The sequence below is a fragment of the Megascapheus bottae genome, chromosome 1, assembly GCF_031878675.1.
Source record: "Megascapheus bottae isolate mThoBot1 chromosome 1, mThoBot2.hap1, whole genome shotgun sequence".
Taxonomy (NCBI): Eukaryota; Metazoa; Chordata; class Mammalia; order Rodentia; family Geomyidae; genus Megascapheus; species Megascapheus bottae.
Genome location: NC_143509.1, coordinates 102,995,748 through 103,019,557, shown reverse-complemented (window position 1 = coordinate 103,019,557; position 23,810 = coordinate 102,995,748). Strand labels below are relative to the sequence as shown.

Here is a 23,810-nt window from a genome sequence, read left to right as displayed (position 1 = left end):
TTGCAGAACCAGGAAAGATATCTAATTGGGAGCCACAGATGATTAGTTCTTACATAGTGTGACTTAAGAAAAAGCATTCCACCACTTAACTCTTTAAGATGCATTTTCCCAGCGTGTTCCTAGTTCCTTTGGAGATAAAGGGAATTAAATCACTTCCATTTCTCTAGATTCTAAGAGAATGAGCTGAGGCCACTGTACCACACACTTAATTGACGAAGAAAGTGAAAGAGAGCCATGGGGCTTGCAGGTGTTAGGGATCTTGCTGGTTGGCTAGCAAGACCAAAACTTGGGACTCAGCCTGAAGTCCCAACGGTTGGGTTCCATGTGCAAAGAAACGGATGAATTCCAAGAAAAAAGGGAGATGTGAATGAGAAAGCACATGTGGCTTCTCGAGTTTAAGGCCTTGCAGCTGGAGGGAGGGCAGAGAGGAATGGCAGCTCCCCTGTCTGCTCCAGCAAGGAACTTGGGCTTGGTGCTCTCCTTCAAAGCTGTGTGCTCTCATCTGTAGGCAGTATCCTGCTCCTTTCCCTGGGGCAAACCATCCCCTTCCACCACAGCTTGGGTGGGGGGCCCTCCTCTACGGAAGGAACCGAGCAGACTGGGAATCCCAGATTAGCCTTCTGCTGATTTGGAAATGAATGGTATATAACATTTAGGATCCTTGCTTCCCTTATGGGAGAAACATTAAAGAAGGAAGCAGGTCCCTGGCTGGTGGTTTAGCCGGGTGGGGGAGAAGGATTTGTTCCTGGTCTCAGCTCTGTGGAGCCCTGATGGTGGGGACTCTCCTGCCCTGGCCTCCAGATACCTGGACCCTGCTGGAGGTGACTTTCCAAAGAGCCAACACTGGTATCTGGCATTTTAGATGGTGACGCTTAAAACCAAGTCAAATTGTCCTTCAGCACCTCCTTATAACCCACACTTCTGGAAGGCTCCCGGGAAAGCAAGAACATTTCACAGGCAGAGTTGGGCTGGGGGAAGTCTAGTCCTGGCTGGGGTCTGTCATTTGTAGGTATTGAGGTTGGCAGTGGCTCTTGGTATTCTGCTGGCCCCTCAGGGAGAAGACCCTGTCTGACAGTGAAGCCTTGGTCTGCGTGGCCGGGAGAAGTTAATCCTCCCTGTGGATAACACCTTAATACACTAAAAGAAGCTTACTTGGTTTTTAAACCTCTTTTTCATTTGTGCTTGTCCATTTGCAAATGGGACATTCTTGCTCTCAGGCATCAAGGCAGAGTTGTTCTGGCAAAGAGCTGGGCCCTGATGGCTGTCCCCTGTCAGGACAGTGGAAGAGGTTTCTTGGGGTGCAGCCACATGTTGAGGTGGTTTTGCATGGTTTTTTAGTGAGTTTCCCTGCTGAGTACCGAAGGTGGCTGGCTTTGTTATTCAGAGAATGAGAGTGGGCCCTGGTGGCACACGCCTGTAATCCTAGCTACTCTGCAGGCTGAGATCTGAGAATCGGGGTTCAAAGCCAACCCACATAGAGAGAAAGTCCATTTAACTAGCAATTAACTACATCAGGAAGTAGAGCTGTGACTTGAGTGGTCGAGTGTTAGCCTTGAGTGAAAAAAGCTCAAGGAGAGCATCCAGACCTTGAGTTCAAGCCCCGAGTCTGGCACAGAGGAAAAACAAAGTGAGAGCCCATAGGGAAGGGGGAACCACCCCTACCCGGGGGACTGGAAGAATGAGAGCCAAGCCTGTCCTCCTGGCTTTACTGGTGTGTCTTGAGAGGTTGGCTATCACAGGCTTTGCAGTATGGTATGTAGGCCTGAAGTTTTAAAGTCTTTTTATTTGAGTTCTTTATTGACTTATTTATTTGCTTCCTTTTAACTAAGTGCTTGAGTGTTCTGTGTTTTCAGAGAATGAGTGATGGGAAGCATTCTGTCCTGGAAATCAAAGCTGCTTATAGGAAAGTCAAGGCACAAACTAAGTCTTCCCCTACACCCCTGCCAGCATGCCAGTACTGAGTCTTGAACTCAGGACCTTGCTTGGTTTTTTTCTATTCAAGGCTGGAACACTAACACTTGAACCACACGTCTACTTCAAGCATTTTGCTGGTTAATTGGAGATAAGAGCCTCAGATTTGTCCGTCTAAGCTAGCTTCAAACCTTAGTTCTCAGATCTCAGCCTAATGAATCCCTAAGATTACAGGCATGAACGGTCAGCACCTAGCCCAAGACGTTTTCTGAGTTAAGTTGAAATTCATTTGAAGATTCCCAAGACATGACTGTCAATATCTGTTTCGTTGTGGCTTGACTTTTCAGCAGTAAGAGGCCTGGGCCTGGGTTGAGGGATAGTCACTGGTCCCATAGGTGCCTGGAGCTCATGTGGCCTTAAAAATCTATATCTCCGATGGAATTGTTTATAGAGCATTTATTTTTAACCTGAATAGGTGACACTCCTTATCCAAACATGTTTTGTTCCAACACTTTGTGAACTGGGAGATGATGAATGTACAGCATGGGTTCTGACAGCATGGGCAAATAGGAGTTGCACAACTTTCTGCCAGGATGGGAGAGAGGCAAGATTTTCTGAGCACCCCAGGCTCCGTTCCTGGATGCCAGATGCTTCCATGCCAGGGCTCGGTGCTGGTGGGGTGGGCTGGAGTTGGAGAGGTGGGTAGAGGGGACAGAGCTGGATGTGGGCTGTGGGTGGGTGAGTGGGTGTGGGAAGTCAGGGATGAGAAAGGAAAAGGCAAAGGGCCTAGCCCTGAACTTTGTGTCATAGCCCGCCTTGGCAAAGTAATTATTTTGATAATCTTTCCTCTTAGTATTTTCGATTCTGATAAATCCACCAGAGATTTAAAGAATTTTCTCTTCCTCCCTAAGTGAATTCCCAGCAGCAGGGTCAGCTGACGGGCTGGGGAAAGTGGAAACTCTTCTTGTATCACCCCAGACTCCCTGCCGCTCAGCTTGGAGCAAACCCTTTGGTAGCCCACTATACTGTTTCACTAACCTGCTCTCCAGGGCCCAGCCTGCCTGACCACACGGACAGCACCCACCCGGCCCTGTGCTTGTTGGAATCCTGCCTGAAGATGCTGGGATCATTTTAGAAGATCTATTCCTATGGGGTCCTGTGGCAGAAACTACCCATTTTTCTGGGCCGTGATGGCAAAACAAAACAAAAACCTCTGAATGCTTGATGACCTGTCAGTACTATAGCTTATTAGTTTATTCTTAATATAATTACTTGTCTCTGCCTTTAGATATTTATTTTGGAAAACATTTCACTGTGAAATTCTGTTATTGGTACAGCTATGTAATGCTGCAATCATTTAATATTTCATAGGTGCTTTAAATTACTTCCACATTTATGAAAAACAGTGCTATATTAAAATTATTTAGTCGAAGCAATTTTTTTTAGCTTCTGGGTAAATTTTTTTACTTGTAACACCTGTGACTTATTTTCTTCCTAAGACTTATTTTGAGGAAGAGAAAATTGCTTATGGTTTTTATTCTGCAGGAATAACGACAATGTTTAGAGAAGTTTAGTTCAGCTGCTGTGGAAAAATAATACCAGAATTTTAAAGGAGAAACTGCTCTGCATGTAGAGTGGTCGCAGCTAGATTGTATCAGGGCAGAGTTTAGCTCCTGAGAAACTGATCAGGAAGCAAGGCTTCTAGTTTCCCAGGCCCCCTGATCAAAGGAAAGAAGGAACTCTGAATTCTTATCTAAGTTTGAAACCCTTTGGGTCTTGTCTTTATAAGAAGAAAAGGTCCAGGCTGCACTGTTGGGAAGGCAGATGTTTTCTGTGAGGTCTCACCTGTCGTTGTGCCTTCTCCAGGTGGTGATGTGCCATGTGGTGGGCCAGGCCCTGCAGTTCTTGGTCACCACAGAGTCCACTTCGACTACCAGCCCAGGGCAGCAGCTGTATGATGTGCACCTGTCTCCGTTTCACTTACAGGTAAGACTGAGTAAAGTAGCCAGACCTGGAAAAATGGTTCCCACAAACCTGTCACCCTCTGGTTTCTCTGGTGAGTTAGGGACCATGAATGTCTGAGCTTTTACTAATTACCTATTGTGGCACTATCTTAGAGAGACAGCAGAGCATACAGGCTGGGCATTGCTTCCTTAGTTTTGGGAGAAGTCAACTTAAAAAGAATAACAACACACCAAGCTAGGCATGATGGTGGTACACCTGTAATCTCAGCCACTCAGCAGGCTGAAGCAGGAAGATCACAAGTTTAAAACTAGCCTGGGCAATTTAGGAAGATGACAAGTATCTCAAATTTAAAGCCTGGCACTGGTGGCTCCTCCCTATAATCCTAGCTACTCAGGATGCTGAGATCTGAAGATTGTGATTCAAAGCCAGCTCCGGAAGGAAAGACTGTGAGCCTCTTGTCTCCAATTAACTGAAAAGCCGAAGTGAAATTATGACTGATAGAGTGACAGCCTTGAATGTCAAAGCTACTGAACCATGCCCAAGCCCTGAATTCAAACCCAGGACAGGTACAAAAAGTAAATAAAACTAAGATAAGCAGTGATAAAGTATCTAGCATGTTTCAGTGCTAGATTTACTCTCCAGTACCACACACAAAGAAAAAGAGCCCATACCAATGACTTACATCTGGAATCCTAGCTACTCAGAAAGCTGAGATCTGAGCTTACTCTTCAGAACCTGCCTTGAATGGAAAGTCTGGGAGATTCTTAGCTTCAGTAAACTAATAAAAAGCTGAAAATGGAGCTGTGGCTCAAGTGGTAAAGCTAACATTTAAGACAAAGGCTCACAAGGCAGCACCCAGGCCTTGAGTTCAAGCCCCGGGACTAGTACAAAAGAAAGAGAGAAAAGAAAAGAAAAAAAGACTCCTTATTCTTGTATGCTAAAAAAATTCAGGTTTCTAGCTACTCAGGAGGCTGAGATCTGAGCATCAGGGTTCAAAGCTGGCCCAGGCACTAATGTCCATGAGACTCTCATCTCCATCCAGTTAACCACTAGAAAACTAGAAGTGGCCTTGTGGCTCTAGCGGTAGGATGGTTGCCTCGAGCTGAAGAGCTCAGGGACAGCACCCAGGCCCAGAGTTCAAACCTCATGACCAAAACTAGAGTCCCGTCTTAGTTTCTGTAATAATGCCAGTAGAGTATACACAAGAAGAAAAAGTATCTATACTAGATCCTAAAGATGAGTGGACCATTTTTTTTTTTAAACCAGTCCTGGGCCTTGAACTCAGGCCTTGAGCACTGTTCTTGTGCTTTCTCAAGGCTAGAGCTCTACCACTTGAGCCACAGCACCACTTCTAGCCTTTTTTGTTTTTTTCCTATGTATGTGGTACTGGGGAATCGAACCTGGGTCTTCTTGCATGCTAAGCAAGCGCTCTACCATTAGTCCAAACTCCCAGACCCGTAGAGTGGACCTCTGTCTTTTTTTTTTTTTCTCTCCAGTCCTGGGCTTGAGCTCAGGGCCTGAGCACTGTCCTTGGACTTTCTCAAGGCTAGAGCTCTACCACTTGAGCCTCAGCACCACTTCTGGCTGTTTTCTATGTATGTGGTACCAAGGAATCGAACCTGGGTCTTCGTGCATGCTAGGCAAGCACTCAACCACTAGGCCAAACTCCCGGCCCCATGGACCTCTTTCTTAATGTCCATTGTCCTTAAGATTCGGGGCAATATGCTGGTATAAATAAATTTTTGGTGAGATGTTGAAAATTAAATGCTATCTTTTCTTTGAAGTACTTTTTAAAAATCATGTTACCTTTCTATATAGTATATAGTACATCCATCTAGTTTTAGAGAAAAACACATATATCTATAATAGACAGAGAAATTTCTAGATGCTCACGTTGTCAGGACTGCACGTCTCTTCTGTTAAGCAGAACATTCTCCAAATGCTTCCGTTTAGCCAGTGTTTAGACACTGCACATTTCTGGGCTTGTTGTAGAAGTCACCACTGACTTGACCTCATATTTCATCTCCTCTGTCCTTAAACCTGATTTCTAATGTTGAAGATGAGTTCCCACTACAGGCTTTGCTTTCAGAGGCACCCTTAAAAACATCCAGCTCCCACAGACTTTCTAAGTGGCTTTTGTCTGAACCCTACCCTAGCCCTACCCCTACCCAGTTACTCCTTTTAGGGAGTGGAAGACCTTGTTGAGATCTGACACTACAGGCTTGTCATGTGTTCGTCCCACGTGCACCCCCACAGTTTTGGGGCAACAATGCCTGAAACATTCTTACCCAACATTTTTTTTTTTGCCGGTCCTGGGGCTTGAACTCAAGGCCTGGGCACTGTCCTTGGACACTTTTTGCTCAAGGCTAGAGCTCTGCCACTTGAGCCACAGTGCCACTTCTGGCCTTTTCTGTGTATGTGGTACTGAGGAATCGAATCCAGGGCTTTGTGCATGCTAGGAGAGCACTCTACCACTAGGCCACACTCCCAGCCCTTACCCAACATTTGATGTATGCTTCCAAACTGAGTGGGTCTGGTAGGGTTGCACACAGGCTGGGGGTGTCAACCTGAGTCTATTCATTGCACCCAAGCTTCGGTGCCATGGCAGCGGCAGGTGTGTCAGCATCAGGTGTGTCCGCACAGTCTGGAAGGGCTGTGTGGATCTCCCCTACCCACCCAGCAGGCAGCCACACAGAGTGGACGAAGGTTTCATGTCCCAGCGGGGGGCGGCCTCTGCTGCTGCCTCAGCCTTGTGGTGCATGGAGGTGCTCCCCGCCAGAACCAGTGCCCACACCTGCCCAGTAGAGCCGGGAACACTGTGTAGTTCCTTGTGGCAGTGAAATTAGAGTACACTGTTTCTAGAACTGTCTGCAATTGCAGGGCAGTGGAAGCCTTATTCCCTCCCTGCTTCTGGACACAGCTGAAGCCATGCTTCCCTCCCCCCTCCTTCCCTTCCCCCTCTTCCCTTCCACATCCTCCCCACTACCTGGGATGGGCCTGGGGTGGAGATGTGGCCCAGACGGGGTGCCACCCAGACAGCACAGGAGGCTGTCCCAGAGGCCAGGGCCATGTCTGCAGCCACAGTGACGCTCGCGTCCTGGCTCAATGCTGGGCCAGTCCCCTGAGGTGCAGGACGCCACTCACAAACTGCTTCCAGATCACCATGCTCCTTGGCCTGTGGTGCCTTCCTCCTCCTCCCTCAGCCACAGTGGGGAGAATCTTCCAGCCAGGCCTCTGGGCCCTCTCTGCCATCTTCTTCCATTTTTAAAGGCTTTAGTGACTGCTTTGGGTCACCTGAAGAACCCAGAGGGCAGAGGGCTCTGTCCACCTCAGGGTCCTGGCTGAGTCCTATGCTGTGTCTGCCCGTGCTTAGGCTCCAGCTTTAGTGTGGGCTTCTTCGGGGAGTTCTTCCTCCCCCAAATACATTGGATCAGACGGGGCTTGAGTAGAGATGAGGCTCACGGGGTCCAGGAGGGAAAAGGGCTCCACTGTGTCCAGGCACAGCTCTGGGGAGGTCTGTGTTTGCGACTGGATGGACAGCTGGGCTCCCTCCTCTTCCTCCTGTCTTGGTGAAATGTCCAGAAAGAGAAATGTGAAGCACAGTGAAATGACCCATATCAACAGTGAGCCACCAGAGCTGAGGGAACTGGGGCTGAGGAAGAGGCCAGAAAAGAGTCGAGGTCCTCTTTGCATTTTGAAAGCACACAGGAGGCCAGGAAGGGGGGCTGAGCGTTTGTCTGAGAGTAAGTGAACACAGTGCCAGCACAGGCATGCCTCTGGGGAAGACAGCCGGCCGGCCAGTGACCTTCTGCCTGTTTGTTTTCCTAGCTGGAGTTCCATGTGAAAGAGAAGAGAGAAGACATCCAGATCAGGTGGTCCTTCAACCATGTGCCAGAAACAGCCATTAGGATCCAGCCCCGGGGTCTGAGAGAGGTCAGTCCTTGGTCTCTGCGGTTCTCCCTCCGGGAGAGCTCTGTGCACGTTAGGACAATCTCCAGGGAACTAGGCTGGACTGCCGCAGGCTGTGGCTGGCCTTGGCAGCCCTGGCAGCGCTGGCGTGCCTCCACAGCTGAGAACCACTGCTGGGGCTCATGGCTACACGCCCCTTGGCATTGCCACTGGCTGGTCTCCTCCCCACCTGAGCGTCTCCCTCCTACCCAGAGGCGGACCACAGGCGGCTCTGCTTTTCCTGTTTTTTCTGAAGGATGCTCCCGAGACCAAGGGCAGTTTCTCTGGGTCTTAAGGTTTGAGGGAGAAAACTGAGGAGCAGAACGTGGGCATGGAGGTGGCAGTGAGGAGGCACTGGGTTCACACTGGGGTCCCCCTTGCTGGGAAGTTCAGAAAAGCAGTGATTAAGACTTGGCTTGTCGGGAAGTTGCTTTCTGGAGGCTTTCATGGAATTTTGTTGTAACTTGATTCTGTTTTTAGACTCTAGTTCGGGTACTGAGCTCAGCTGAAATATGTGAATTTAAGCGTGTAATTTCTCCCTTTGGTGGTCCTGGAGATGGAACCTAGCTAGGGCTTCTGAATCTAAGTGTTCTACCATTAAGCCTCATCCCCAGTCCTGTCAGGAAATATTTTAACCTTTATGTCTTCGTATTGTTGTGGTCTTCTTCCGCATAGTGTGTTGCCACTGGTTCATTGCCCTGTTCAGGGGTGTGTCTCCCCTCTCCTCGTTGGTAAATGAAACCAATGAAGTGATGGCTAATGGGGTGAGGTCTGGGGTTGGCTTTTTGGAGTGCTGAAAATGTTGGTAACATCTTGCAGACATTGCAAGTGTACTGCCTGCCAATGGAATGTGCATTGTAAAAAGCTGACACTAGGTCCCATGAATTCACTGGATTTGAAATAAAGGGTGGATTGTCAGGGGTCTGTCTGGTGGGGAGAAGAGGATGGTTCTGTCTGGACTGGACTCCAGGCTCTGCTGCGAATGAGCTGTAGGACCCGGCCTACATTGTGCCCTGGTTCAAGCTGTTGAAAGGATTGATGCATGTAACTATACTAACACATTAATACTTGTAAATACGTAGAACCCAGCCATGGGCCAGACGTTTTGATTCTTACTATTTTAGAGATCCTGGCCAAGAACCAGTTTTAATAAGTGGACTGAGCTGGGCTCGGTGGCTCACGCCTGCAATCCTAGCTACTCAGGAGGCTGAGATATGAGGATCAAAGTTCAAGGCCAGCCTGGGAAGTGGGGCTTGGCTCAAGGGTAGGGCAGTAGCCTTGAGCTGAAGAGCTCAGGGACAGAGCCCAGCCGAGTTCAAGCCACCAAGAAAAAGGGGACTGACTTTGTTATAAGAAGTCTGGTGGAGAAGGAGACCGGCCAGCCAATTCCAGGGGACCGCACAGACTGGCTGCAGACTAACTTCTGAAAGCTCAGGGAACCGGATTGAGTGATAGACCGCCGGGCTCCGAAGCCGGCCTGGGATTCATACTGACTTCAGGGTTGTCTTGAGCTACAGTTCCAGGGATGGCATGGCAAAATACATAAATAGATCCTGCATGACAAAAAATTGTCTTGAGATCTGACCTGTGCCTGAGTGGTGAGCACCCTGCTCAAGCAGTGGCATGGGCTGGTGCCCTGTGACCCCTTCACACGCCCCTCCAGAGCACCAGGACCCTGACTGCTTCTGTGTAGGAGTCCTCGCAGACCCACAGACGCAGCAGCTGAAGGCAACACCGGTTCTCTCCAGAACCTGTGTTCTCAGCCTGGCTGCAGCCCTCTACGGCTTGTGTGTTTATTGGCCAAACGTTGCCGTGTCTGTGGATGACAGAGTGTGGTGTTGGATTTCTCTCTGGCTGAGAGCTGTGCTCAGTGCTTTCCCAGGCCTGTGGAGAGCCGCAGTCCCGGATGAGAGCCAGCTCTGCCCTGGCTGTGGGTAACGTCAGGTCTGCCTGGCGGCAGGTGCCCGGCACGTGGTAACGGATAGATTCTGACTCCCTCCTGGGCCCCGGCTGTGAGACAGACACCATATCTGAAGTCAACCTCAGCTTCTCTTTCTCATCTCCCAGGCCCAGGCTGGGGAGGCAGATACCATATCTGAAGTGCTGAAGGACATCCTGAAGCAGCTGGTCGGCTCTGCCTCTCCGTCCGTGGTTCTGAGCGCCAGGCCCACAGATGTACAGGAAGTTCAGGTAAGTCCAGCTGGTCTTGGGGCCCAGGGCCTGGCTTCTGAGCTCTGCTGGGATACAGCTGCAGTTCTGGGGACTGTGCATTTCCAGAGCTTCCACCTCCATGCTGAAGCCAAGGCTTCACCAAAGGTGCCTGCGAGCCACCAGCCAAGGCCTTTGGAGGAGGGGGTCAGGAGTGAGGCTGAGGCTCCCAGAGTTCCCTGGGCTCAGAGCGGCAGGCACCAACATTGTCTCCCCCCGAGCCATCGTGGTCTCCTGCTTTGCATGGCTCATGGGACAAATGCTAGTTGGTTGGAGAGTTTGGGCTATGTGCGGGGTACCAAGGTCCTGGAAATATGGGACAACATTGTGCCCCTATTTCACTTCTGGGACAGGACAGCAGGGGCGTCCCAGCCCTACAGGGAGGGCTGTCGACATTCACTGGGGCCTCAGTTTTTCTAAGGAGCAGGGCCAGCCACACATCCCCTTAGGTCAGGGGGTGTCCCGGTCCCTTCCAGGAATCCTGTCTTGGGGGATCTTTACAGAGCTGAGGGGCCTGAATAGCCCTGAAGGTCAATGTTGAGATGTGTGAAAGTACACAATTATTTTAGAGTCTATGAATTAGAAACAAAAGGTTCAGGCTGGGTGCAGCTGACTCACGCCTGCCATCCTATTTGAGAGACTGAGACTGGGAGCAAACAGGGCAGGGAAGTCCATCTGAGCACATCCATCATGCCAGCTTTGGAGAGAAGCTTCAAATAATCTATGGATCGCGCTGCCCTCCTGGGCAGGAAGTGAGACTCCACCTCAGAGATGACCAGCACAAAATGAGAGGAGCTGGAGGCATGGCTCAGCAGGAAATCTCCTGCCTCACCAGTGTGAGCCTTCCTGAGTTCAAACCTCCCTGCCATCCTAACTCAATCAGTGAGCACTCCTGTGGAGTTTGGCAATGCTTTAAAATGTATTTTCAGAATACTGTAAGAATAGCATATGTATTGGTCAGGGCTCTTCAGGAAAACCAGTTGTGGGGGAGGATGGCGATTGGAGAGTGAAGAGAGGAGAGAGGAGGCCTTACTCAGACCTTCAGCTGATTGGATGAGGCCCACCCTACTCATGCAGTTTACATCCACGTTGTCCTCCCATGAATCCCCACAATAGAGTTTATAAACGAGCACCTGAGCAGACCTGGCCCAGTGAAGTGGACACCCCAGGCTTGTGCACTGGCACACACACCTGGATTTGAAGGATATTTGTAGTCACTTCCAGCCTTCTCACACCCCCAGCTCATGACTGGTTCAGAACAGCATGTGCCAGGTGGTACCTACAGAACGTGATGTCCCCGGAGGCATTAGGGCCTGTCCCCCTCCAAACTCCTGGTCCAATCAGCACCCAGGAGTGCCACCTGGGCCTCAGCTTGAGTCCAAGGAGGCCTTCTGAGGAATGTTGATACCTGCCCGTGCCCAGTGGGACTGGCTGGTCCAGCACAGGGGTGCAGGCTGCCTCCAGATTCACGATGCCTGCCGTTGGAAACACCTTTATGCCCCTTTGAGGATGGGTGCCTGCCTGGGGCACCCATCTCTGCCCTTTGTGTAGTGCAGAGATTCCCAGAGGAACTGCTGCAAGCAGAATAGGGCTCTGTCTGAAGTAGTCCTGAAGGGCTGGTGGTTGTCCATGCACGATCAGGAGACCTCCTGGCCTGCAGGGGTCCTTGCTGTGCGAGGGTGCCGCTGATCTCCGGCCACAGCTAGAGCCTCTTGGGCTGGTTATGCAGCCTTTTGTGCATGCTTGAGGATCAAAGACTCCCAGGCTGGGGATATGGTTGCAGCCCAATGGTGCCCTGACTTCCTGTGAGACAGGTGTGTTGATACAGAGCTGACCTGGTGCTCAGGTTCCCTGGGCAGGAGTTTGTGCAGACTCTCCCCTGCCAAAGCCCACGGGTGCTTCCTTGGGACCCCTGCCAGCACCGCTCTTTGTTCTTACCTACAGAATCTACGACACACCCCCTCCGCTGCTCAGGAATCCTGCCCGCCCAAACCGCCAAGGGCTCACAAACTAAAACTCCAGGTGAAGAACCTCCGGGCCTCTCTGCCCAGACATCCTGGTGCTTCAGGTGGGTAGGCTCTGGAAGGGACTGCCCCGGGCTCTGAGCCCGCCAGGTCCCGGGGACCTGGAGGCCTCCTGGGCCGCACTGGTTGGGTCTCCAACGCCATCTCTACCTCTGTTGATAGACACCTGAGGGGCATAGTGATGCAAAGTTAAAAGTGCACGCCTGGGTGCTGGGGCCTGGGTGAGGAGGCCCGAGAGCTGGGGCCAGGGTGATGTGGTTGATGACAGCGACACAGATATTCCTCAGTAGATCGGAGAAGATTCTGAATGTGATAGACGCAAAGGAGCCAGAGCTACCTGAGGTGACCCTTGTGCCAGCTGCCCTGCAGGGCCTGCCTGCAGCCAGGACTGGTGGGGATATGAGTCAGTCTGGGCCTGTTGCCATCAAGTTGTGTGTGTGTGTGTGTGTGTGTGTGTGTGTGTCTGTGTCTGTGTCTGTGTGTCTGTGTCTGTGTCTGTGTGTGTGTCTGTGTGTTTGTGCGTGTATGTCTGTGTCTGTGTCTGAGTGTGTGTGTGTGTGTGTGTGTCTGTCTGTCTGTCTGTCTGTCTGCTGATACCTGGCTTAAACTCAGAACCTAGTATTCTTGCTTGACTCTTTTTTGCTCAAGGCTGGCACTCTACCACTTGAGTCACACCTTCCCTCTGGCTCTATACCTGTAAGATTAAAAAGAACCTCGTGGACTTTTGTCCTCCAACTGGCTTCAAAATGTAAATCTCAGCTTTCTGAGTAGCTGGTGTTACAGCTCTGAGTGCCCTCAGAGCCTGGCATCAGGCGCTGAGGTTGAAGGTTTGTAAATGGACTCTCAGAAGTGGGTAGGTCAAATTGTCTAGTTTAGTCTTGCGTATGTATGCACGCAACATCTTAAAGCATCTTGGAGAAGCCAGTATGATGTCGCTGTCTTTGGTTGTAGGTAGCTTTAACCTGGTATGCACCGCCCAGCTGAACGACCCTGCTCAAAGCTTCACCAGTGTCCTAGCAGAAAACACTATTGACCTCACGTGCCAGGAAGAATTCACCTTGTGAGTACCGCCCATGTGCTTGGGGCCACAGCTACTTCTGCTCAAAGCCAGCAGAGTTCGAACCAAAACCCTCCACAGAAAAGAAAGGACAAACTTCTGAAGCATATTAAAGGTAGCTGTAAGTTGAACCTGGATTTCACTTTTTCCTGTGGCTCATGAGGGTATCTAGGGCTCCCCACCCACGGAAGCCACAGGGCAGAGCAGCACGAGCTTTCTGCTGCTTCCAGAGTCCAGGAAGATAAGAAAAGGGAGAATGCAGACCCCTTAGGAATAATAAGGCAAGGATTATAAATCCTGTGTTTTTTTTGGCCGGTTATGGGTCTTAAACTCTGGGCCTGGGCACTGTCTCTGAGCTCTTCGGCAAAAGGCTAGCACTCCACCACTTGATCCACAGCACCACTTCTGGTTTTCTGGTGGTTAATTAGAGGTAAGGGTCTCATGAACTGGACTCTCCTGCCCGGGCTGGCTTTGAACTGCTATCCTCAGATCTCAGCCTCCTGAGTAGCTAGGATTACAGGCCTGAGCCACTGCGCCCGGCTCACTAGTTATGTCTGTGATAGGTTGCTAACCTATCTGGACATGTCCCTGAGTCACCCTCTGCCTGCCTGTGGGCCCTGTAGGCCCTGAGCTCTTGGGCGCGGCGCCTGGCTGTACTCAGGTTTCCTTCATGGCCGTCAAGTCTACCACCTTCCCCATCTTGGCCTCACAAGCAGTGTCACAGGACAGGCAGGCACCACCACAGGCAGATTTGTGATGTCAAATGGTGGTTCTCCCACTCTCAGCCTCGGGAGTGGCTGGGATTACGGACAAAAAGTGTGTGTGTCTGTCTGTCTGTCTGCCTTTTTTTCCCTTTCATACAAAAGAACTCAGAATTACTGGTAGTTAAGAAACGACACATATAACCAAGAAGGAAAGGCTGTGGACAGTCTGGCCGTTCTGCATCTGTCCATGTTAGACCCCTGGGGCCCTGCCTCCAGGAGCTGACCAGCGGGGCTGCCTTCTAGATGAAGACAGGGCTAGACAAGTGCTGTCCCGTGGCAGCCACGGGACAGGTAAAGCGCATGTGTGTGGCCAGGGCAAACGGGGTCTGGATTTAAGTCTTAGTAAACTAACGAGCCATGGAGGAGAACAGATTGAAAGCAGAAGTGCATCGTGTGCTGAAGGTGGCTCGTGGACAGTCCCCTCCCGCCACGTCCCTCCTCTGTGTGTCTTTCTTTTTACTTAAGATGTCATTCGTTTATTACATATCCTTGATTATTCCTGATGGTTTTAGTGGATTTCCTCAGTCATCGCAGGCATCTTGCTACGGCAATTGCTACAGAGCAACATCCTTATTTACAGCCATTTAGTTCTCTGCTCTTTGCCAATTGATAATCAATGCTTACTGGATTCATCGTTTCTAATATTTCATGTTTGTCAAGAAGCTGAGATGAACATCCTACCTATATATTTCTGCATCTTACATAATCATCTCAGAAGAACTATACATTGCTGGCCAAAGGGCAAAGATATTTAGGAGACTTTAAATTATATCTTTTAGAAGTATCCAGAATATTTATTCCAATTTATGCCTCCACTAGATGTTGTCCCCCTCTCCACTGTCAAGACAGCCTCTGGCTATGTGACTGAGTCTGGCTTGGAACTCACTGCAGTTGACATGGTTCTCCTGAATTAGCCTCCTGATTTACTGTCGTTACAGACACATGCCACTGTGCCCAGCTCTCCTCTCCTCTCCAATTCCAGACTCTGAAGTGAAAACCTACCTCTCTCCAGAAGTTTCTGGCCATTGAAGGTTCTTGCCTCTGTATTTCCGGTTTGGAAACTTTCACTAGTTTCCTAAGGAACTGTTCCTATTTTCACTAGCAACTCATAAACTACTTTGATGTGTGTACCACACATACACAGGACATTTTCTTCTGTTATCGCTTATAACTGCTTATTGTTTAAACATTAAAAAGTGATTTCTCTTTTTATAGTGGGTACATTACAGAATTATTACTCCTACTACTTTCTAATCGCTTGTCTATCTTACATTCATTATTAGCTCTAAGAGCTTTGGTCCATGTCTTTGAGGTTCAATAACAGCTGCTCCAAGAAATCATTTGCTTTGTCCCTTTCTTTCTGGTTTTTTCCATGCCATTAATGGGGTTTGAACTCTGTCAGGCTTGGGTGTTGTCCCTTAACTGAAGGTACTCTGCCACTTTAGTCACAGCTCCACTTCGGGTGTTTTTGGGGGGTTTTTTTTTTGGTTAATTGGAGTTAAGAGTCAGACTTTCTTTCCTTTGTTGGCTTTGAACCACCATCCTCAGATCTAGCTAGGATTACAGATATGAGCCACCAGCACTCTTTCTTTCTCTCTGATCTCTTTTTCTCCTGTACCAGGCACTGAGCCAAGGGGCAGGGCCCAACTTCTTTTCTCATTGCTGTTTTAGTTCTTAGAGCAAAGCAAAGAACGTTTCTTTCCTTTTTTTAAACTTTAGTTGGCTGTCACTGGCATTTACCACTGATAGTTGTTCTAGACCAGTGTCCTTCCAGTTGTACCATACGCTCCCAGTCTTTACATTTTTTTTTTTAATTTTATTAAATAAGTATTTGTAAATTTTGTTCTAACTAAGTCTTTATTTTTAAATTTTTGTGCCAGTCCTGGGGCCTGCACTCAGGGCCTGGGTGCTGTCCTTGAGACTGGTAGTCTATCACTTGAGCCACAGTTCCACTTCTGGCTTATTTGTGGAGACAAGAGTCACATAGACTTTCCTGTCTGGCCTGGCTCTGAACCATTATCCTTAGCTCTCAGCCTCCTGAGTAGCTAAGATTACAAACGCAAGCTACCAGCACGCAGCTCTAATTATTTATTATTATTTTTTTGCCAGTCCTGGGGCTTAAGCTCAGTGTTAGGGTCCGTGATCAAAGGAACGAGGCTGACACAAAAGTGGAAGTTGGAAGTTAAGTTAAACAGAGTTTTATTCCGCCCCTAGCATCAAGAATCATACTGACCGGTCAGGGCCTCCTCTAAGATGTGAGTGAGAGAGCGACCCCGCCTGATCTTACAGGCTACTTTTATAGGCCCCAGCCGTGTGGTTGGGTTGGCCATACACAGGTGGCCAATGGAATTCAACATGGTTGACTGATGGCTGGTGCAACCACTGACACCTTTGCTGTTTGAACGGACCTATCCTCTTGGTGGGCTTCTGGCACCCTGCTCTGACAACAAAGGAAAGGGAGGGAGTTTCCTGGCAGGCCAAGGGGGGTAAGGTGGGGAGGAATTGGGGAAGTCCCTTTCATTCCCCCCTCATTTTGGAAAATGAGTCAAATCTTTGACTCTTCCTCCCACCCTATGTTCTCCTGTCATAAGGGCCATATTGAGTCCTCAGCACTGGTCTTTAACCACCCCAATTCTCCTTTGTACAAATGATCATTATACTGTTTACAATGCAGGGGCCAAGAGCAACATTAGTAAAGCTAAGGATTCTGCAATTGCAGATATTTGGGATGTCATCATGGAGACCAGCTGGATAAGCTTTTATACACCATCCTTGCGACCCCTGCTTCTCTCGTGCTCAAGTCTCCTTTTATATCTGCCAGGTTATCTTTCATCAGTCTATCATGGTTTGTCCAAAGTGACATTCTCATGCTGTCTCCATCTGGGAGTGATGAATCCAGTAGCTCTTTCCTGCTCCTTTCACAGTGGAGACCTGGGTATCACAGTGCAGGTACACTTGAGTGCCAGGCTGTTAGAAACCAGATGATGAACATGTCCCCAATCAACCTGTAAGCCCTGTAAGAACTGCATTGAATCATGGTTAACACTATCAGCTAGTTCAACTTCCCCAAGTTTTAGGGGAAGGTCTCCCTCCGACGGGGAGAACTTTACATGTGGAGAGTTCCCATTATTAGGACATGCTTCATACCATCTGCTACATGCTCATACTCTCTGGATCTGTCGTCCTCCCTTTTTAGAACATGTAAGACAATTCCTTTCAGATCCTTTCTTTTCTGGAATAATCCATTTCTTTAAAAATTCCTTTCCCAAGGTTTCTTTACTGCCCTTTCTCTTCATTTGACCATAGCCCTCATTCACATTTAGCACCTCTCACCCCTAGACTTCTCATCACAGGGTGAGGAATTCCCCTCACTAAGCCATAGACACCAAGATGGCTATGACTGCAAAAGGCTAGGGGCAGCCTCACTTTATTTTCTCTCCCATGACCTAGGGGACTTTGAACTTAGTACAGATACAGTGTCCCACCACCAAGGGTTTAGTTCCAGTCAGGAAGCAGCTGTAGAGTTGTGGAGCCAGGCTGGACAGGATGTATAGCAGCAGCTTTGTCTCTCGCAGCAGCTCCAACAGAACATCACACCTCCTAAGTTGCCTCAAAATTCCTGCATACTGGATAAAGAAGCTTAACCTAAGGCCTGACTTTGGTGAACTCTCCCAATGGTCTCCTAATTGCTTTCCCTGAGCACACTTGTTTTTGCAGGCTGGCACCCCATTGGTTTTTAGGGCGGTATAGGGTTGAGATTTTGAAGTAGTAACCAGATTTCCTTTAAATGAGGATAGGATTCTCTAGACAGGTATAGAAGACTTGAACCTGTAGCCATTCCCCACAAGTGCAGTCTCCACTCTTGCACATCTGTTACTACTCTTTCCATACCTCTAATTTATCCTGTCTCACTTTCCAAAAGTGACTCTGGTCCCTTCATCTTAAGGGGAGTTGATGGGCGAAGATCCATCCTCTATAACTTCTTCAAGCTGACTCAGGGGCGTTGTCTCTGTACTAAACCAGGGACCTTAAAAAGCTTAGCCTATTTTACCAAGGAGTTGCCAGGATTAGCTATCAGGAACAATGATTTGCTCTAAACTAGAGATCATTTAACAACTGCACAGACCCTCTTTGGCTACAATAGTTTAGCTTACTTAGCACCCATTTGCAAAGGCATTTTCCTGATTTTCTGGGAAGCTTAACTATATGCTTCAGTTGCCACTGTAGGCCTAGACAGATCAGTAGGGACACAGCCTCAGGTCCACAAACTTCTTTCCTGAATTTGTGGCTGGTATCAATTCAAAATTCACTCAGTTAGGGCTTTGAGCAACCATGGGGTTCAGGATTGTAAATTACCCACTATTACAGATGACTGACAAGTTCCTGCCCAGTTATGGAGTAAATGAACATGCACATTAGTAAGGCATGCTTACAAACTATTCTATGACCTCCCGGATCTATTAATATTGAATGGCCAAGCACAAGTGACTCTAGGATCTGACACCATCTCTGCCATCCAAGCAGAGGGTTTCTGCATCTGGATGCTTAATTTTTTTTGTCCCAGTAGTGTCTCTCCACACAGGGATGAACATCCCATTGGCATTTCACTTTGTTGGTTGCTGGATTTGAACTCAGGGCCTGGGCACTGTCCCTCAGCTCTCCAGCTCAAGGCTAGCACTCTGCCACTTTGAGCTCCAAAGAAACTGTCTCAATAGCACTCTGCTGCCAGATTAGACACCACAGTCTCACAGGGACCTTGCTTTGCCCAGGCTGGCTCAGAACTGCGGCTTTCAGATCAATGAGTCCTACAAAGGCCACTTTATTCCAATTAGAAGCAACAAGGTAGTCAACTCTGAAATAGTCTCTAAGCATGATCTTACCTGGAACTTGGCGAGGGCCAAAATTACATCTGAATGAGGATCTGCTGTCCTTCTCCATGGACCTGCTGGAGATTGCTATAAAGTAACTTACAAGAGGGCTGGGAGTTTGGCCTAGTGGTTAAAGTGCTTGCTAGCATGCATGAAGACCGGGATTCGATTCCTTGGTACCACATACATACAAAAAAGCTCGAAGTGGTGCTGAGGCTCAAGTGGTAGAGCTCTAGCCTTGAGAAAGTCTAAGGACAGTGCTCAGGCCCTGAGCTCAGGCCCAGGAGTGGCAAAAAAAAAAAAAAATCTAAGAAAGTAACTTACAAGAGTAAGCTGAAATAGCAATTAAGCAACCATTTTGGTAGTCCTAATTTTCCTTGTTTTCTTTTTTGAAATAAACCTTTAGGGCAACTTTACTTTTGTTCAGAAACCCATTTCTAATTTTCTTTAAAACTTTTACTGATATTTGCTTAAACATTTTAGCGTTTATTTGCATTTGAAAAACCTTTATGGGCTCAAGGCACTTCCTTACCTCCAGGCTTCCTAGGGCTCAAGGAACGCCCTTTGCCTTCAGGTCTCCTTTTAGAAGAGGCAGGTTTGTTTGTCTGTTTGTTTTTGTTTCCTGCAATTTAGGTTACTGCCTAGAACTCCAATAACAGTTTAAACTCAAACAAGTTTTTCCTCAATGCAAGAATTACATCAGTGCGCCAAAGGTCTAAGTCTGGACTTAGTTTCCTTCTTTTTCTAAAATACGTCCAATTGCAATCCAGTAGCATGAAACCAAATCATATGGAGATAAACTTTTAAACATTCCTTTAAAATACTAATCGCATTCCCCACATTTTACCATCAGATTTTCAGTGTCAGTCTGCAAGGAAAAAGGACGAAGATGTGGATCTTAGTCCATCTGTTTAGTGCACAGCTTTCATGCCAGCTTCCAGAGCTGCACTTTTGCCAGTTCACCTCTTACCCCCAAAGATGGTCATACAGGACTATCCTAAGTTTTCCCGTTCTTTCTGTTTGCATTTGATTACCTAAACAGTTTTAAAAGACAGGCAAAGTTTCTGACATTGGTAAACAAATTTACATTTAAATCTCTAATACATATCTCCAAACTTTAACTTAAGGAAATAAATTCCAAATTCCCTAACACCTCTGGGCTAAACAGGACACAATGTTTACAATGTAAACAGCTCTATGCATTACAATACCAGATTTTTAAAATGCAGATTTCAGGATCTTTAGAAAAATACTTTTTACCAGTTCCTCTTTAAAACAATGCAGTGATCCTTTGAGATGTTTGAACTTCTCAAACCTAATGATTTTCTTGAAGTTTAGACTTAGATTTACCCAATTGCATTTCAAGTTTAAACTCACCCATTGTTTTCTACAGCATGCTGACAATTTAACCTTGAACATGTTCACTCACTCATTCACACACATTCATACTCAAAGATCTTAAAGCGCGCAAAATTAATATCGGCCGTTCGTTTTCCAGAAGCTTTAGTGTCAAGAGAGTTTTGCCAATCTTACTCTTGCAGGTGAGAACCAGGTTCAAAAAAACTTTTACAAGGCAATTTAGTTGAAATTATTATTTGGTGGGAGTCTTCCAGTGCCAGCCCACCTTCTAGGCCATCTCACATGACAGTCTATAGGACCAAATTTAAAGCTGGGGGAACCAAGACTGATGCCTGTGTCCAGCCACCAATTGTCTCCAGATTGTGCATCTGAGTGGGAGGAGCCATACCAGGCCCCCAGGAATTTCCAAATGGCTAGAGGCAAAGACACAGAAAACAGGAACACATTAGGACTGGTACAGATTTCAAGAACAGGACCAGACAATCACGTTAGGGAACCATACAACAGAGGCAGAGAAACAGAGACCTTTTAAGTGAACCCAAATTTTCTCTTTAGAACCTTTAAAACATTGCAAAATCAAGTCTAGGGGAAGATCCTCCGTGGATGCTGCATGGTTCATCTCTTTATATGCACCAAACACAAAACTTTGGGGAGGGACAGATAAGGAGTGGGGGGGTGGGTCGAGTTCTCCAAGTCAGACTCCCCTTTCTCCTTTTCTGATCCTGAAGATGTGACCTGCTTTAAAGGGAGAGAAACAGTTTTTGTTAAGCAGGGGAAGGTTCCTTCGGTGGTCATCCTGTAAAGAAAGTGGTCCATGTCAGCTGGCAGAACATTTTAAGTTTTCCTGGGTAAACTTTGTCACTTGACTGGGCGACCTTGTCTCGGAAGTCCCTGAAACGTTGTAGGATAAGGTTTAGGGGCATTGCGAGCTCCTTACTCCCTGTATGACCCATTTTCCTATCAGACGGTAAAGAGAAAGACCCAATAAGGGGTCAGAGGCGGACGATCCTATCAGACGATAAAGAGAAACACAAAAATGGCAACTCCTACAAGACAAAGGACCAGCTCCAAGATGCACAAATACCAAAACGAATACAACTGCTGTACAAACACAAAACTGCAGTAACACAACCGTCGTACCTGGGAGACTCTCGCTCCCTAATCTCCAGATGTCGTGGCCGGGAGACTCGAACTCCCTATTTTTGTGACAACCCTCTTTGTCGTCCCCGGGAGACTCGAACTCCCTATTTTGCAATGACCCTCTGGAGTGATGGGGCGTCCCCGCATCCACTCTGGCCCTGGGGAGCTATACTGCGTCCAGTTTCTCCCCGGTGGGCCACTCCCCTAGAGCTCCCCAACAGAAAGGACAAAACATAAAGACCAAAGACAAAACTAGCGCTCAAGATCTTACCTCCGGAGGTTTTGTTCAAAATTCTGATGCTGGCTCAGTCCTCGTCTTTTGATCCCGGATGAGCCCCCAAATGTTAGGGTCCGTGATCAAAGGAACGAGGCTGACACAAAAGTGGAAGTTGGAAGTTCAGTGAAACAGTTTTATTCCGCCCCTAGCATCAAGAACCATACTGACCGGTCAGGGCCGTCTCTAAGATGTAAGTGAGAGAGCGACCCCGCCTGATCTTATAGGCTACCTTTATAGACACCAGCCATGTGGTTGGGTTGGCCATACACAGGTGGCCAATGGATTTCAACATGGTTGATTGATGGATGGGGCAACCACTGACACCTTTGCTGTTTGAAGGGGCCTATCCTCTTGGTGGGCTTCTGGCACACTGCTCTGACGACAAAGGAAGGAAGGGAGTTTCCTGGCAGGCCAAGGGGGGTAAGGTGGGGAGGAATTGGGGAAGTCCCTTTCAATCAGAGCCTGAGCACTGTCTTTGGGCTCTCTCAAGGCTAGAGCTCTACCACTTAAACCATAGCACCACTCCTGTCTTTTTCTGTGTATGTGGTACCAAGGAATCGAACCTGGGTCTTCATGCATGTTAGGCAAGCACTCTACCACTAAACCAAACACCCGGCCCTTAAGATATTTTTTGCCAGTCCTGGAGCTTGAACTCAGGGCAGAGCATTGTCCTTAGGCTTTCCTCAAAGTTAGCGTTCTACCACTTGAGCCACAGCATCACTTCCAGCTTTTCTATATATGTGGTACCGAGGAATTGAACCCCACTCTTCATGCATGCTAGGCAAACACTCTACCACTAAAAAAATCAAACCTCCCACACACACACACAAAAAAAAAAAACTAGTGAGGAACAGGGCTGGAGGTGTAGCTCTCAGTGGTAGAGAGTTAACCTAGCAAGTTCAAGGTGCTGAGTTCAAACCTCTCAGTGCAATATCCTGAAGAAGCCATGAAGCACTCTGTTTTGATGGATTCCTGGTGTTGTTCCTTTCCTCAGTGAGCTGAATGCCAAGTCCAGGGAGTTACGGCTGCAGATCGCAGAGGACGGGCAGGCCTCTGAAGGTAGGTGCCGTCACACCAGGCACACTCCCCTGCTGAGCTGTCCCCGGCATCCTGGGTGTTTTAGGTCTCCATCAGCATATCAAAATCAGGAAGATGGGTGACCCTCGCTCCGCTTGTCCGGCAGGACAGTCTAGTAACTTGGCTCCCTTCAAGGTACGAGGCAGTTATTTCTAACTAGCTAGTCATGGCCTGCTCAGCAGCAAGAATGCTCTGTCTTCCTGAATTCTAGTCATGAGCTGCTTGTGCTGGCCTGGGATCTGACATTCCCGGAGAGGGTGAAAGGGACTCCCAGGGTGGGAGTTTCCCCCACTACACACACGCACATACACATGCACACATGCACACGGGTAGATTGTGCCTCTTCTCTTGCTCTTTCTTCCCCTACATTTTACAAGATGTATTTCCTAAGTGTATTTTCTCATGCCCATTGCACAGTTAGCATCTTTCCGTTGATACCAGTCCCATTTTCTGATCTACTGTCTCATTCCAGTTTTCAGATGTTCTGAGCATGGCCCCTCTCCTCCACAGGGCGTGGTCACACTGTCACCCCTGACTGTCCTGGGGCTGAGCCGCCCTGTGGCCCGTCAGCCTCTGATGACAGGAATACTTTGCAGGATTCTCTTGGGACACTCCTGGAGCTGTGCTGGAGGTGGCTGTCTGAGGCACCATGGCTACATTTCCTCATCTTCTGCTCCCTAGGTCTGTTGGCAAGCACAGCCGTCCCTCTGGACTTGTTCAGGAAGCAGCCTTCGGGACAGCAGAGCTTCCCGCTGAGCAGCCAGCTGGCCTCCCACAGCAGCAGCAGCACCGAACTGGGTTCGCTCACAGCCGAGGTACGGTCGGGCTCATTCCAGGAGCCTTAGCTCCGGTCTGCAGGGCGTCCTACTGCCCCCGGGAGAGCCTGGGGGGGGGGGGGGCATGGCATCCTGCTGCCCCTGTGGTGGGGGGGCCATGGCGTCCTGCTGTCCGGGGGGGGGGGGTGGCCATGGCGTCCTGCTGTCCGGGGGGGGGGTGGCCATGGCGTCCTGCTGCCCCTGCGGTGTGGGGGGTGGCCATGGCGTCCTGCTGTCCGGGGGGGGGGGTGGCCATGGCGTCCTGCTGCCCCTGTGGTGTGGGGTGGCCATGGCGTCCACACTGGCGCGCACCGTCCACGTGTCCGCGTCCCGCTCGCATGGCCGGGCGCAGCAGCTCTTCTTTTTAAACACTTCTTTGGTTCGTACCTTCCCGAGC

At 48.7% G+C, this 23,810-nt stretch overlaps 1 protein-coding gene across 1 annotated transcript in view; it reads left to right on the top strand.

Annotated features, from left to right (window-relative positions):
* C2cd2 (C2 calcium dependent domain containing 2) overlaps window positions 1-23,810 on the top strand; it is an 80,048-nt gene that overhangs the window by 14,994 nt on the left and 41,244 nt on the right. Inside the window, exons 3-9 of the mRNA XM_090349603.1 lie at window positions 3,778-3,897; window positions 7,705-7,809; window positions 9,892-10,014; window positions 11,977-12,100; window positions 13,008-13,116; window positions 22,516-22,580; window positions 23,280-23,413. Coding sequence (XP_090205729.1) covers window positions 3,778-3,897; window positions 7,705-7,809; window positions 9,892-10,014; window positions 11,977-12,100; window positions 13,008-13,116; window positions 22,516-22,580; window positions 23,280-23,413 — 780 coding nt within the window. The remainder of the gene's footprint in view (window positions 1-3,777; window positions 3,898-7,704; window positions 7,810-9,891; window positions 10,015-11,976; window positions 12,101-13,007; window positions 13,117-22,515; window positions 22,581-23,279; window positions 23,414-23,810) is intronic.